The sequence below is a fragment of the Anabrus simplex genome, chromosome 8, assembly GCF_040414725.1.
Source record: "Anabrus simplex isolate iqAnaSimp1 chromosome 8, ASM4041472v1, whole genome shotgun sequence".
In the NCBI taxonomy this organism is placed as follows: domain Eukaryota; kingdom Metazoa; phylum Arthropoda; class Insecta; order Orthoptera; family Tettigoniidae; genus Anabrus; species Anabrus simplex.
This window is the reverse complement of record NC_090272.1, coordinates 211786287-211803602: the sequence shown is the minus strand read 5'-3', so window position 1 is coordinate 211803602 and position 17316 is coordinate 211786287. Positions and strand designations below refer to the sequence as shown.

General features: G+C 39.3%; 1 protein-coding gene across 4 annotated transcripts in view; it reads right to left on the bottom strand.

Annotated features, from left to right (window-relative positions):
- LOC136878990 (ras-related protein Rab6) overlaps positions 1–17316 on the bottom strand; it is a 159718-nt gene that overhangs the window by 59260 nt on the left and 83142 nt on the right. For 2 of the 4 annotated variants that reach the window (XM_067152655.2, XM_067152656.2), the window contains exon 5: positions 16996–17210. In XM_067152655.2, coding sequence (XP_067008756.1) covers positions 16996–17210 — 215 coding nt within the window. The remainder of the gene's footprint in view (positions 1–16995; positions 17211–17316) is intronic. The other 2 variants (XM_067152657.2, XM_067152659.2) reach the window with 1 other exon arrangement.

The window sequence follows — 17316 nt, the reverse complement described above, 5'->3', positions numbered from 1 at the left end:
TCACTTCCCTTTACCACTCAACACAATAAATTGAAGGTAATGCCAATAACTGTTCTTGTGATAAGACGATTTAAATCAGTGCGGTACGACTGAAGTTAAAATAAGTCTATAGTGCAGCAATAGCCGATCTTCGACATGTCATTTGTGGGTGCTGTTAAGTAATAAGGCTTCCATATACTGTAGGCCTATCCCATTAAAATGTTATGTAAAGATGCAGGCAATGGTAATGCGGTGTACGATTCATACAAAAATAAAAACTGCTAGTTTGACAGTTGGCACGTTTTTATTATTCACCAGCGAGTCTGTCCGAACCAATGCCGAATACTGCCAAAGGCGCTCAATCGCGCATGGTGAGTATAACCTTGCGAGAAATTCATGCTTGAACAAAGTGACCAGAAAACAGTGTTTAATTACCCACTGGTCAGAAACCAAACGCTTCAACTAACAATTAATTTACAACTGTTTTGGGAAGAAAGTGATCTGTTATAATATGTAGGTACTGTAGCTACTTCTATGAGCCCAAGGGCAAAAGAATGCCATCTGTTTTTCCGTGTTTATCACATCTTTTAATAGTTTCTTGTTAATTTAACAGGCTCCAGTAGAGAATTATTGATATTTGTTCTCTCGACTTTTTTTTAAAAACATTTTTTAGTGCTCTCCTTTATCTCCTGAAACACTACACACACAATGTAAAATGTACTAATGTGTAAAGTGATACCGTCTCCCTCTTGGATAGTTTTTAATGGGATATTCAATAGTATGTATTCCCGCTTAACACGATTTTTTTTTTGTCGTTCCCGGCAGAAACGTACTAAACAAGGTTTCACTGTATTGCTATGGTGAAAAGTCACACTACCCCTATAGGTGAGTTAACAGATATGGCAGATGAAATTTTTGATGCTGGATGTTCTACTTCTGAAGCAGAGCATTAATGGTTTATTAAAGCATGTGTTTGAAGTATATATTGTAATATTGGTATCAGCAGCATAACAACATGTGATCTGTATTCAGCATTCCAGCCTACTACAAACTGCTAATACGGTGCTTTGAAGTGAGTGTACACATGCTACATATGTCAATAAAAGTATGTGTGCTTACTCACTAGCAGTATGATCAGACAAATCATATAATAGAATACTGAGCAATTAAGATTAATGTGCTGACAGGGTGCATAGTATACATCACATATAAGCAATGTCCTTTATTTGTTATGATTATTAGTGTACCGGGCGGTACACCTCCACACCGTTTATTTAAAAGTTGCGCCAGTTGAAACTCCTCTTCTGGAGGAAGTCTGAACTTTATCTACGGTCTTAATTTCCAAATTTCTCAGAAGATGTCACTACCTGGAAATTTTTGAGTTTGTGAACTGTGTCATTTTCGACGTACTTTTGTCTTGCTTGTATTAAGAAGTGTGAACTTTCTCTTCTAGAGGACACTACTGAAGATCAACAATAGTGCACCCTAGTGCGGAGTCAAAGAACTATTTTGGTGGAGAAAATTTAATTTCAGGAGTTTGTTCTTTGTTAAATTTCTTTCTGTCATTGTTTAAGTTGGCAATATTTACCCCTTTCTTCCCCTTGTTTTGAATGTATCCAATCACGAATTTTTTCAATTAATTTCTGACCAATCTGGTGTATCTTTCCCCAACTTGAATCTGTTGCGGGGTCCTACCCAATAAAATCTTTGTGGGAGGGTGTTTTCTTTCCCCTAACGCCTAGAACTTTCTGCGAGAGGATTTAAACTGCTGATTTTAGGGTCTCCGGGCCACTTCTGTTCCATCTTTCAGTGTATTAAGTACATAGCAGGAGGCGGGAAGCGCCTCCTTCCTCGGCAGCGGTCAACAATAAGGTAATGGCCGATTAATAAATTTTTTTCTTTGCCAGCTCAGCAGTTTAACTTTCGGGGCAGGTTCTAAGCGTTCCCCTATGTAACCTTTTCCTACAATGTAACTTCTCTTTTCTTCTATTCTCTTGTAAAGCGACATACTGGGATAGAGAGTGTTAACCCTCTCGAGCTCCCACTCACATTGTTTGAGGTGAACTTATTTTTCGCAACCTATTCTTCAGTAATGTAAGTTAGTAGTTTCTTAAGTCACCTCTGTAGTATGGGATTAGCCCTTGCATCAGTGGCCTTAGAGCCAAAATAGGTCTTAAAGACAAAGTGTATTAGGAGTGCAAGTTCGCCTCCTCTCAAATTGTGATTTTAGAGGTCATGTATTAACTTTCTTGTCATTTAACAGACCTCAGTAGATTGGGTATTTTGCTCCTGTGTATATGTCCTTTGAGGACGGCTTAAAGGTGGAGTTCGGAGTGGCCTATGATAGGCTTGTATTTTAAGGGGAAGTTGCCCTTTTTGAAAATTGTGTTTCTGCCTCAAGGAGGCTTTTGGATGTAATTGGAAGCCGGTGTTTCTGGCATGTTTGGGGGTTTTCGGCCCCTTTGTTGTATGGTGTTCATTGTAAGGTTGGGCTCATGGCTCAAGAATTATGTTTCTGACTTTTTGAAGCCCCAAATGGGGTACCCATGTAAATGTAATTGTCAATCGTGTTTCGGCTACTAAGTACCTGTTCGATTTGTTGTTACCTAATTTTGAAAAGAAAATATAACCTTGTTAAATTTTAAAATTAATTTCCGTTTAGTAGCTTGAGACCCCTTCACCACCCAGCACCTTCTTTCATGCATAACTACCACCAAAACACGGTAACAATTAGAATATGCTTTTCTAATCACTGAAAAATAGAAAATTCTGCATCTATATTTTAAATTTAATTAACATGTTACTTAATAAACAACATAAAGCACAGGTATGCAGAGGTATAATGGTGGTGAGTTAGTATTGAACAAACAGAGGAAAAGCAAAACAGTCAGTGTCTACAGACAGGCAGATACGAGGACAACACAGATGTACTATCTTTGCAAGTTTTCTTGATCCTTTGGTTCTCAGAGTTCAGTAAACTTCATAATCAGAGTTTATAACTTCAGTCACTAAAGCAACCACAGCAGTACAAGATAGGTTACCACAAGCATATAAGTGATCTATATCTCATTTCACTCATATCCTTAGCTTTATTATGACTTCAGTAAACAAATAAATTTGAGTGGTGTTTTTAAAAATGGGAAAGATCACAATTTAAGATAAAGTTGGAATTCAAGAGGACAAATTATGGCAAATATTTGCATATACGAAAAGAAGTTAGGGATTGGAATAATTTACCCCACGGAGATGTTAGGTAAATTCCTTAATTCTCTGAAATTATTTACCTGTGAAATAATGGCAAATCTTTGCTTATAGAAAAAGAAGTTAGGGATAGGAATAATTTACCCCAGGAGATGTTTGGTAAATTCCCAAATTCTTTGAAATTATTTTCCTGGACGACTACCCTAAATGCAGATCAATGGTGACTGACTGATGTTCATTGCCCTCCAAAGTAGCCCAGTTTTACAGATAGAATTTTAAAAATGCTAGAAAGATAGCCTAAAGAAATGAAGAGTTCTTCAAAGAATAAATTTGTTTTTGTAAGCAAATGAAATCAGTTTCATTTCCTCCAAACAAAACGTCCAAGAGCTTTCTAAACAAGCCAACAAATCCTGCTTCTCTTAAACTATTCTTGTCTAATTTCAGTTCATAATATAAATCTACTTCTCTGAAAATCTAATGACTTAGTATGAATATACAAACTTCAATCCCTTAAAAATGCTAATTTTAGGCCAGCAAAATTCAATATAGACCGACTACCACGAAGCATAGTTAACACATTCTGAAATATGATTTCATAATAAGGAAAACATCTTAAACAGAAATGAATAAATGCTGTAACATTGAGGTTACAATCAAACGAGGAGAAAACCAAAACAAAGAATCACGTGTTTAAAATTATCACAGAAGGCTAAAGAAAGAAGTACATGTTTTTAAACAGCAATATTGTTATATACTGTAATACAAAATATCACAGTGTGGACATATTTAAATAACCGTATTTTCTCACGCATTAGACCCCCTTTTTGTTCACTTCTATAACCACAGAAAGTAGGGGGAGCAATATGTGATAGCCTCCAATCAGTGAACACATTACTTCTGGCTATAAAGAAATCTCAACTGTACAAGTATGTATTATACACTATTCTTGAAAAAAATTATGATAGTATTCTGAGTCTTACAGGTTACCTTCGTTGGAAAGTAGTTTTTCAAAATTTTAAAAAGTAAAGAACACAATGACTTTTATGCCTACATATACTGTAAATATACTCTATCAGCTTTATTTTTCTTATATCATGAGATTCATTTAATCTCATTAACTTCTGTGATAAGGTTAACGACAGGAAGGGCATCATCATCATCATCATCATCATCATCATCATCATCATCATCATCATCATCATCAGGATTTTCTTCCAGCACCCCGGGTAAAAACTTTGTTGAACGATATGCCTCCACTGAATTCTGTCCTGGTATAGTTTTTCCCTCTCCACTGCATCCCATGTTACTGCTCTCCTCTTGATATCTTCATTAATGTGGTTTGTCCACCACTTTCTAGGCTGTCCAACAGGTCTTCTTCCAGGCACCCCCATCTCCAGATACTGGTGTGCAGTTCGAGTTGGGTGCATTCGCTTCACGACCTAACCACTTCAATCTCACAGCACTCATCCTTTTCTCCTTGCTCGAGTTCACCGTTCACCTGCATGTCTCTCCTTACATATTTGTTCTTGACTCTGTCTCTCCTGGTTTTCTTGTAGAGCTGACCTAAGGAACTTCATTTCACATGCTTGCTTTTTTTTTTTTTTTCCTATTGGCTTTACGTCGCACCGACACAGATAGGTCTTATGATGATGGGACAGGAAAGGGCTAGGACTGGGAAGGAAGCGGCCGTGGCCTTAATTAAGGTACAGCCCCAGCATTTGCCTGGTGTGAAAATGGGAAGCCACGGAAAACCATCCATCTTCAGGGCTGCAGACAGTGGGGTTCAAACCCACTATCTCCCGAATACTGGATACTGGCTGCACATAAGCGAATGCAGCTATCGAGCTCGGTGAGATAGGTTTTATACATTGTCTGTTTAGCTCTTGGAGGGACTCCCTTGTCCCAGACTAGGTTTCGTACTTGGTGTAAGAAGCTGGATCCTTTTGCTAATCTGTTTTTAATACTTCTAGTTTAGCATTTCCATCACATGATATGACACTACCCAGATAAACTTTTCACACTTTCAACCTTCTCTCCCCCAAGTACGATGTTCCAAGGTATGGGCATCCTACTCATCTGCATTGCCAGTGACTTGCTCTTACTCACAGTCAACTTGAGTTCTTTTAATTTTTTATTCCAGTAATCCAGTCTCCTCTAAACTTCCATTTCAGTCTCTCCCCAAATGACAATGTCATCAGCAAAAACAAAAGCACTGAGATCTTCATTTTTTACTTCTTTGATTTCTTTCATAACTGTGTACATAAGCGTAATGAAGAGTAGTGGGAAAGCAAACTGCCTTGCTGAACACCTCGCTTTGTCTTTAACCATTTTGATCTTCCACTTCCTGCGTGTTCGCTGCTCTCACAACCTTCATAAAGTATCTGAACTTTTAAAATTAAAAAAATCAGGAACATTATGTTTCCTCAAGTATTCCCACATTTTATACCTTGGTACACTGTCATTTGCCTTTTCCAAATCCATGAACACTACTATCAAGTCCTTTCCATTCTCCCAATCTTTCTCCATTAACTGACTGAGGGAAAAAATGAGGTCTATCGTTCCTATATTACTTCTGAATCCATGCTGCTGTTCTTCAAATTGGGGTTCTAGGATTTTCCTCACTCTCTTTTCTATGATCATCTCCATTATTTTAGGCAATGTGATAGTAGTGTGATTCCTCGGTAGTTGGCGGACTTATTTTTCCTTCCTTTCCTGAACAATGGTATTATAATTCCCTTTTTCCATTCATCCGGTACTCTATTATCGTTCCCAGTATCCGATGTAATCATTGTATTCCATGAATTCCAGTTGCCTTAATCATATCCGCTGTCAGCTCATCTACTCCTGCCGCCTTCCCAATTTTCGTCTGTTTTAGGGCATTTTCAGATTGAGCCCAAGAAATTGGATATTGTTCTTCCTCTACTTCAATGACTTCAGTGTCTTGTTCATTTTCACCTTTCAGTAAGCTTTCAAAGAAATTCTTCATCTCTTCCCTGATGCCTTCTATGTCCCTGATAATATCCCCATCTTCTGTTTCAATTGCTTTTATATTTTCTCTATCAGACCTCTTACTTTTCAACAACCCATATAACAGTTTTTGACTCCCTTTGCTATCTTTATTTTCTGGGTGAATATTTTCCAACTCTTCTCCGTTTCTTCTTTCGTTACTCTCTTTGCATGTAATATCTTCTGTTGGTATTCCTGCTCCAGTGTTTTCACCTTGTGTTCATCTTTTAGTACCAGCCATTGGTTCTGATTTCTCTTCTCAACCTCCATGTTCTTCTCTGCTGTATTAAGTTCTTTAATTGTACCTTTTACTCTATCATTCCACCAAGTGGTTTATTTCTCTTTTACCTTACCTTTTGTTTTGCTGCATATTTGCACAGCACTACTGACTATTGATGTTGTAAATAGATTCCATTCTTCATCCACACTACCAGTCTCAGTTCTTGGCAATTTTTGTGCTATTAGATTTTGGAAACATTTTTTCTTCTTTCAACTTCATTCCTTAATTTTTGGCATTCTTTGAATAGCAGTCACACTTTTAATCTTATAATTCAGATCCGCCCCTAGTAACCTGTGGTCACCATCTGGACACTCCTTTTTTTTTCCTTTACGTCACACCGACACAGATAGGTCTTGTAGTGACGATGGGATAGGAAAGGCCTAGGAGTGGGAAGGAAGCGGCCGTGGCCTTAAGGTACAGCCCCAGCATTTGCCTGTTGTGAAAATGGGAAACCACGGAAAACCATCTTCAGGGCTGCCGCCAGTGGGGGTCAAACCCACTATCTCCCGGATGCAAGCTCACAGCTGCGCACCCCTAACTGCACGGCCAACTAGCCCGATCAGACACTCACTTGGTATAACTTTTGTGTTCCTCACTTTTTCTGCAATTAATTTGTCTGTTAAGACACAGTCTATAACTGTCCTAGATTTGCCATCCCAGCCATCTCTCGTAATCTTATGACTATCCCATTTTTTGGGAAGTACTCTTTACTAAAAGATTATTCTTTATGGACAGATTTAGAATTTCTTCACCCTCAGCATTTGTTTTCCCATATCCAAAAGGTCCCATCACTTCCTCATATCCATTTCTATCAATACCAATCTGAGCATTCAAATCCCCAATTATCACTACATTATCTCCTCTTACTTGGTCCTCCATTTCAAGGAATTTCTCTTTTTCATCCTCACTGCACCCTTGCTGAGGCACGTACACTTGGAGTATAGTGAAGCTATTCTGATCAATGTTCACTCTGGCTTTAATTATCCCTTCACTTATAAAAGCTTTCATCTGTAACAGGGTCAATGTCTTTGTGAAACACAAAGCCCACTCCATTATTTCCTTTTTATGTGACCATGCCAGTATAATTTATACCCATCTCTCAGCAATTTTCAGTTCTTTCCCCTCCATTTGGTCTCACTCATTCCAAGGATATGGATGGATCTTCCTCCTTTCCATCATGTCTACAACCTCTTCACTCTTTCCTTCACATTTCCCATGCTCAACTTTTCTTTTTGTTGGGTTCTAGTTTTTTTTTTTTTTTTGTTTCGTTCCTTGGATTATCTTCAGGCTGTAAAACGCTATCATTTTGTTCTAGGGGTACAAGAAGTCTTGTCTACATTAGGCATTTTAGGTATTTTCAATCCGAGGCTCGTTCCTGCATTGAAAGCAATAACACCTATTACTCTTCTGCTGGCCTGCTAAGCCTAATGCATCTGAGGATTTTCTTTCAGAGTTTACTCCCTTAGCCTTTGAAGATCCTTCTTCGCCACAAGGCAGTGGTTTCCTCTTCTAATTATCCCCGGTGAGGATGGGTTGCCTCATCTGCCAATCATCTCTGCCATTCCGAAGGTCTCCTACTCTGCCACAGATGCCGTTAAGGTCTTCAGCCGTAACCCTGGGCATGGGTTCCACGTTATACCCCGTGGGACTGGGTCCCTGCCTGAACTTGGCCATCCTTTCACACTGGCCTACTAATGTGGAGTATGCCCACCCCGGCAGCATGGATGCGCCAGACAAGAATTACTCAAGGGCAATAGGTCGTTAAAACCGCTACGAAGATTTATCACACTTCACACCAGAGCCTGTACAAAAACAGTGTAAGGGTTGGATATAGATTTATTTATCGTACTATACAATACTAATACAAAAGAACCAAAAATAACTTAATGCCAGTAATTTGTCTGTCAGTTGAGCAGTAGGCCTATTGTACAGTAAACCTAATCACTGCTTTCATTTGAATTATTGTTATCTGTGCCATTAACTTCCTTGCTACCAGTGTTGTTACCATTCCAAATGACGTCATCTGCACTGCCATTGAGAGCATTCAAGACCACAGTCTTTTTCAAACTTTTTACAATAATTTCAGTCCCAATTTAGAGGCGAAATGGAGAGAATTTATTCACTATCCTTAGCAGTCAAAATTTTTCTTGTGCAGTCCTGGAGTAGTCCTGCAAAGAGTTCACCAAAACAAATGCAGAGTTCCCTATCATCAGATCACAATCATCCTTTTGATATGCTGGATACATACTAGATACACACTATAAGCAATAAATATGTAGTTAGAAAGTTTGCCCCTTTCTTACTTATATTTCTTCTCCGTGTGGTATTTCTTGAAGCAAATTCCAGGATGAAGTCCAGGTTTCTTGGTGCAGGTGTTGCAAAAATACACCATTTCTCTTCTTCTGCCCTTTTTCTGCCTGTTGCTGCACACTGCACAATCTTTGCAATTCTTCTTGGCGTTGCCATGGCAGATCTAATCGCACAGCCAACTGGCAACAGATAACCAGGTAACAGTATGTAATGATACATAAAGATTTATGTTTGTAAATTTTAAGGGAACGATTTCATCTTGCTGGATATTTGGAAGTTCATGTACGCACTCTTCTTATTTTTTTATTATACCTTTCTCTCTTTTTCTTTCTTTCTTTTAGTTAATTTACTTAATTCAAATTTGTTTGCATAAATTGCACAGTGTAAACACTTTATGCATCATTTCTATAAGTTGTACTTTTCATACTGTATTTACTCACATAATTTTCCTGCTTTTATAGCAATGTTAACCTCATGAGATGATGGGAGGGAATATGCACATTTGATTCAAAGTCTCAAATACCAATGGAATTCCACCACATTTTTGGTATTGTCCTTTGACAATCACTGGCATACAGATATTCTCCTCCTAAGAGAAAGGTTGTTCCTCTTCATGAATCTACACAGACACTCTCTGCTTACTTTTCTTGCTATTGCTTTTCTCTACAATCTCCAACACCTGTAACTGTAGCAGTTTATGTGAAGCTGAACAGTTATCGTTCCTCAATCCAGTCACATATTTTAACAAACATATTTCAATTTCTGGATACTGGCCTAACTTTAGTCCCTAAAACAAGGGTATCTTCTTGGAACGCTGCAACTCTTTTCTTTGTTTATGCCAGTAGTATATGTGTGATGGCTCTCTACAGAAGTTAAGCGCTACACCACGATTGCTGTTATTTTTTTGCCAAACACAACTATGCATAGTAATTCCCAATTGTATTATCTGCTAACAACCGTTCACTTACGTACGTAAAAATAATCGGTGCAGTTAGAGACCAAGTGTGTGTCTATCACATGGTTGCTACAAGCTTATTAGGGAAGCGTGCATAGACCAACACTATGTGTAGCTTGCCGAACGGTCTTGTTATTGCAATATTGCTTGTGCTTCTCAGTTGCCACATACAAACTGATGACCAGCTGTTGCAAAACTGGTCTATGGCTAGACATACATTGTTAAACATAACTTTTTTTATGGAAATTTCATTCCATTCCATTCACCTGCATTGTAAATTTGAGGACAGTTTTGCACTTTGACATTGAGTGAAATCTTCTGTAATATCTAATCATGCCATATTTCATTCTATTAACCCTAACTAGAAATCAAATGAAGTAACATAGTAATCTATGTGTTTCAGCTGGCTTTATAGTAGGGTCTTGGTGTAGACTGTCAAACATTTTTGGAAGAAATTAAATGTTTTGAAAAGTCGTGACAGAATTAAGCATAACATCAAAAGCTATTTTTTCGTTACTGATCATCAGATGACACTGTAAACAGAAGCAACAGCACAAGTTGTGGATACATTCAATAAGACTGACCTGGTCGCTCATGTAGCCACTAAAAGTTGTGTCCTTTACAGGAAGTTTATGGGTCGATGATCCATTCACCTGCATTGTAAATTTGAGGACAGTTTTGCACTTTGTCATTGCGTGAAAACTTCCTTAACATCTAATCAAGTCATATTTCATACCACTATGTCCATAATTCTTCCATTATTCAATGGCTGAATCACCACCACCACCACCACCACCACCACCACCACCAATACCATCTAGTGATCCTTCCAGTGGACCAGGTAGGATTTGAGTAGATGATATTTCTCCATCGAACACCATCACTATAGACTTCCTCTCCTTTAATATCTTGTAACATCATTCCTCTTGTTAGACCATCTTTAATTTGGTTTGGCCACTTTCTTCTGGGACGTCCAACGGGTCTCTTTCCAGGAACCTTCCTTCCCAAGTACTGTCTGGGATTGTCTCCAGCATCCTTTGTTCATGGCCAAACCATTTCAGTCTGACAATGTGCAGTCTTTCTTCCATTGTTACGGTCACCTGCACATCCCTCCTAATACAGCTGTTTCTGATTCTGTGTAACAATCTCAAAAATTTCATTTCACATGTCTGTGATTTGCTGATCTCTCTCTTCAACAAGACAACTCTTGTAAGGTATAGGGCCTACGTTTAAAAATGCCATCTAGTGTAGCCTTATTGTTTTCAGAAAACAGCATATTTCACAAATAAATAAATAGAAAACGTACAGATGGAAAATTTTTACATTACCATGCCAAAAAAATTGCACAATACAGTAGAACCCCGCTTAACCGAATTTCAGTTAACCGAAACTTGGCTTAACCAAAATGCTCTGGCAAAATTGTATTTTAATATTTTGTTTTTACCCCCTTTTCTAGCCATCGATATTAGTAATTCTCCTGCTTTAAGTGCTGAGAGCTACTAGGCAAACCCTATTTTATAACAAAAATCTTCCGGGCTATTATGCCGCGGTACACTCCTCTCGATTCTCCCAGACGTTTCGACTACTGCTGCGGTAGTCATCTTCTGTGGCGTCGTGTAGATACACTCTCCTGTATCCCGCTGGCGACTGCGAAAGTTGTTTGGGAAGTAGCTGTATTTATATGCAAGTGTGCATCCTCCAATTGGTTCGCGTCGTGCAATCCGACATCTGATTGACTATCTGAAAGCATGACCTCCGATGGGGTCGCGCCGAGCAGCCTGGTGTTTGGTTGGCTCTCTGACCACACGACCTGTGATTTTTTCGCGCCGTTCAGTATGTCACCAGGTTAAATATACGAGGGCATGAATTCTGACTGGGTCGCTCCAAGCAGTCTGTCGTCTGATTGGATCTCGGAGTGCACGACCTCCGATTGGGTCGTGCCGAGCAATGGATCCTCTGATTGGTCGACTGTAATGTCCCTGATCTTAGTAAACTTCGGCCGTGCGTTATATAAAGGGGTGTACCAGGCCTTGCCGAGTTTCAGTCCTTCCTCCTTTCTATTAAAGCTATCTGGATGTTTATGTATTTTGATTGCTTTCCTGTAGAGACAGGTGTGAAAGTGGGATGTTGTGGCCAGTATGTCAGAATCCTCGTAACGGATCTCATGCTTTCCGTCAACTGCACGTGCAGTTATGGAGCTGTTTATATTGGCACGACTGGCAGAAGTGTAAATACTCGCCTGACGGAGCACAAAAGGAACTGTCGCTTGAGGCAATACGACAAATCAGCAGTAGCGGAGCATGTACTGCTTGACGGAAAGCACAATTCAAAAAACCAAACTGTACAAGTTGAGGAATGATGTGGTTAGGAAGGAAGCTGGGATTGAGACATCACTGTCAGATCAGATCAGCATGTCCAGACTGAGGTGGCATGTAATGAGGATGGAGCAAACAAGGACAGCATATGTTAACTTGGAGCGACATGTGGCACAGAAACTGATGCCAAGAATCCAATGGATGAACATCGTAAAGATGGGCACCGCAGATCGGGAAAGGACACTGGAGGACGTCATTAACAACAAAACGTATCTCAACAAGACAGAATGGAAAAGGCTTGCCAACAGTACCCGGGGAACTGGAACTGTAAAATAATGATGATTAACTAAATGTTCCGTTTCACTGGTCAGAACGTTCGGAAACTTGTTAATGAAAAATTTAAGGTTAGAAAATTATGAGAATCCTTACTCACAATTTGCAACTTCTGCATTAATTAAAACATCTCTGAATAGAAATTTGTGTACCACATAGTAACATGATGAAGAGAAACACTTTCTAACAGACTCTAAGAATATGCACTCTTCCTCAGACTTCAAAGTGTTCACCACAACAAAGAGTTCCCTATCATCAGATCACAATCATACTTTTGATTTGCTGAAGTATGATAATTACATCAAGGAGAGAGGAAGAGCTTTTTTTTTTTTTTTGCTATTTGCTTCACGTCGCACCGACACAGATAGGTCTTATGGCGACGAGGAAGAGCTTTTAATAGCGCGTGGTTTCACAAATCTTGCCATCACAGTCTTCCATAATTCCTCCAAAATTGACCTCAATAAGTGGATGTGCGGCATACTTGACAGAAGCTATGAAGGATTCTGAAATATATCCATAAAACTTGAGAGAGAAAGGAAAAACGATTTATGCAAATATGATGAAAGGAGCATGAACAGTTGTTTTTCACATGACAAAGCATGGTTCTTAGTGTCCTCAGTAGTTTCTTTCTCTTTTTTTTTTTTTTTTTTTTTTTTTTTTTTTTTTTTTTTTTTTTTTTTTTTGAGTGAAACTGATAACTGGGTTTTCCTCTTAACTGAGGAGTGTGGTGAAATGTTCAGTGGCGGCTCGTGAAAAAATCAGCCTACGTGCTACAGTAAAACCACTGAATAAGCTTTCTTTAAGTCTGCATATTGCCATGATGACCAACATACTTCAAACCTGTTAATAATAATAATAATAATAATAATAATAATAATAATAATAATAATAATATAATAAAGCTTTTCTCACAATTTATAACTCAGAACAAACAAGAACAAAATTACATTGTAATGCAGGAAAACATTTAGGGCCAGTCAAAGATTCTTTGACTCACCAACGAATTCCTTATTTTTGATTCCAAAAGGAAGATGGATATTTTAATAAGCATTGGTTGGTTTCCTTAATAACAACATTATCATTGCGATAGATTGCCTCCACTTACGCTTTACTTTCGAGACTGACGTTGCTTTCAATCCCAGGCGATACTAATCTCTAGTGGCAGAATCGCTAACCACTTACCACGTTCAACATCAGGGTAGCAGGAAACATCGTGCAGTTCTACCCCCCTTGCGGGAGAAAAAGTAACTATTGACGGGATCAGTGAAAGTTGAGCCCGGTTTATGGTATAGTCCACCGGCTACGGGGTGTGTTGCAAGCTTGGCTGCGCCTGCGTATTGCTTCCTTCAGGCTACAGGCCAGAGCTCATTTCAGATGAGCACGGACTAAGTTTCCCGGGAGAAGAGAGCTAGGTGTTCAACAGATCTTGTCCTGATTTTCACCAAACAAAATTCATACCGTACTCAAAACAAAGAAAAGGCACCAGGATAATTGTACTGTACATAAATAATTCCGTACAGTTCCAAGCTACGTGCTGGAGCCCGGTAGCACGTATTGACCGGCCGCCACTGGAAATGTTATGACAATGCTTCACCTTTCAGTCCGGCTCCATGGCTAAATGGTTAGCATGCTGGCCTTTGGTCACAGGGGTCCTGGGTTCGATTCCCGGCAGGGTCGGGAATTTTAACCATCGTTGGTTAATTTCGCTGGCACGGGGGCTGGGTATGTGTGTCGTCTTCATCATCATTTCATCCTCCTCGCAACATGCAGGTCGCCTATGGGAGTCAAATCAAAAGACCTGCACGTGGCGAGCCAAACATGTCCTCTGACACTCCCGGCACTAAAAGTCATACGCCATGTCATTTTTCACCTTTTCAGACAAGACACATCTACACTTAAACTGTGCTTAGGAATTTTGTAAGTCTTCCTAGTTCCTTTCTGAGAATCCTTACTCACAATTTCGCTCCTGAATAAAGTAACCAAATGGTCCCACTGCAGCAAAATCCTATCTAAACACCTTCTTAGTGATAACCATCGAGCAGGCACATGCTTCAGAATTTTCCTAATCTCTGTGTTGTGTAAAATCTGGAATTCACTGAACTTTTCTTTCCTCTTTGCACTCCTTTCCAGATAATACAATACAGGGTTTCCATAAAAGAACTCCAGGGTTTTGAGGCAAAATATTGTAATGAAGTAAAAAACTTATATTAATGTTTAATACATGGTTGGAAAGGCTGCATTTTAAAGATTTTTTAACAATTTAGTAAAGTTCAATGTGAGCCCCTTTAGTGGCACGGCACACATCATAACGGTATTCCACCTCTTCCCATGTCCTAGCCAGCATGTCTGGCGGGACGGTTGCCACACAATTGATTATTCGTTCCCTGAGATGGCCAACATCACGAATTTTCTCCGCATACACCAGATTCTTGATATGCCCCCAGAAGAAAAAGTCCAACGGAGTCATATCAGGGCTCCTTGGAGGCCATGGAATAGGTCCTTCCCTTCCAATCCATCTGTTGCCGAGTCGAGCGTCAAGTGCCTCACGCACACGCAAACTGAAGTGTGGAGGTGCTCCATCTTGTTGGAAGTAGACTAAACCTTTCTCCGCCTCAATGTCATCTGAGGAAAAACATATTCCTCTAACATGTCACAATAGACATCACCATTGATATTTCTTTCAACAAAAATGAAGGGACCTATTACTCTATCATGCGTAAGACCACACCAAACATTCACTTTTGGCGTGTCACGTTCATACTCTACAAACTCATGGGGCGGCTCTGATCCCCAAATACTGCAATTACGTCTGTTTACAGACCCATTCACATGAAAAGTCGCTTCATCACTAAAAATAACATTTAAAAAAAAATTGTTATTTTCATCGATTTCGTTTAGCATAGAAACAGAAAAGTCAAATCTCTTAATCTTGTCTGTCGGTTTAATGTGGTGTAACAGGTGAAGTTTGTAAGCAGTTAAACGAAGTCTTATGAACTACCTTATGAACTGTTGATCTTGGTAACCCCAACTCCAGACTGCGTCTTGTCAATGATTTCTTAGGGCTTCGAGGGCATGAAGCTCGGATTCTGTCCACATTCTCGTGCGGCCTACTGCGCTGCCAACTGTTGATGAAGACATTCCCAATGGGTACGAGTAAAACTTGATGAGCTACTCGTTTTAGAGAAATTAACTACATTTTGCTATCTTCTACAGTTATTAAGACATGAATTTTTAAAACCCCCGAGTTCTTTTATGGAAACCCTGTATATCAATTATACTTTCATCTATATTTACGGGCAAGCACGCCACACCATTCTTTAATCCTACCAAGAGCTAGGGAGTTTTTTAATGTAATGTGGAATTTCTGGAAAGTTGAGAGCAAAAGATTGGCAATGTTAGCTCCAGTAGCATCCCCTTCTGAATTAGCCACAAAGAGTAGACAACTCTTAATTTTATTGAGTTCAGGCCTAAAAAATGTTACAACAATATGATATATTTTCAGGTCTCTTTCATTGCTTCCATCAGTAGCAACAGAAAATGCTTTCAGCTGCATATGTGATACAATTTTCACCCTTTCTTCCATGCACATTTCTGTAATGATAGCTGCTGTTTTCGTTATAGCACACCCATATCGTTTAGGGATCTCTGAATCAGGAAACATTTTGCGAAACAAAGGTCCTGCATGGTCGGCACAATTTACAGGCAGGTTATGTTCTACGATAAATGACATAAATGAAGTCTCTGCATTCGTCACAGAATTTACATCTTGGTTTTAACATGAAAAGTTCAGTTTCTGGTTCCTTTCTACACACTGGACACTCTCCTTATGTTTTTTCGTTTGCATATGTTTGACCATATCGCACTTCCCGCCATGCACAACTGAAAAATCACACTTACATATAGTACAGAATGTGAACGCTGGTCCCTTCCTGGATTCATTGAAACATGGAAACTCTTCCTGATAAGCGCTTTTAAACATTGCATCATATTTATTTTTTGACACTTTGGCCAAAACAAATATTAGGACATAGCACTTATGCAGGTGCTGCCCCCGGTAGACGTCTATGGCGCGCTGCTTCTGAGGTTAGGTTGCTTGCGACTTCCACTTCCTATTATTGAGTTATCTGAGTTTGACTGTATTATAGACAAAAGAGGAGTACATGACTGGCCACCGTGCCCTGTATTGCCAACTGGTTGTCATTATTAGAACTACTATCCATCAGCCATATATCGATGGAAGGAAACGCGCGGGAGTTTAAAATAATACCAAAATTACTGAAACTGCTCTGAAAATCGGGAGATCGGTCCCGGCAATTGGGAGAAACTATGAAAAATCGTGAGTCTCCCGCTTAAATTGGGAAAGTTGGCCCGTCTGGATATGTAGTCAACCCATGATAACCTCATGTGCTTCTACCGATTTCTACTTTTTGCTAACATCCTCTACAACACACATTCTTGGAGAATCTACCAAGATCTATAAATTATGAATCAAGTGTACCACTCTCAGGATAGGATTTAGTAACACAGCAAAACATGGCACACTCAAAGAGAATTACCTTATTCCCATGGTTAGTAGATCACTCAACACAAACTGATATAATATGAGAGAATACAACCTCATGTACCTGCTTAACATTGTAGCCCGCTTTCGCACTGGTCTCGATGAACATGACGTTCAGCTCCTTGGCTTTGCGTTCTCCTTCCTCGGTCGACACCTGCCTCTTATCCGACAAGTCTGTTTTGTTACCAACAAGCATGATGATCACGTCGCTGCCACGTTCTGTCCGAACATCATCGATCCACTTAGATGTTTGATGGAATGAGTTGGCATCTGTTGAAAAACAAGCACATGCATCTAGTAGGATGATCAAATAATAATAATAATAATAATAATAATAATAATAATAATAATCATCGTCTGGCCAAGCTACAGAGCT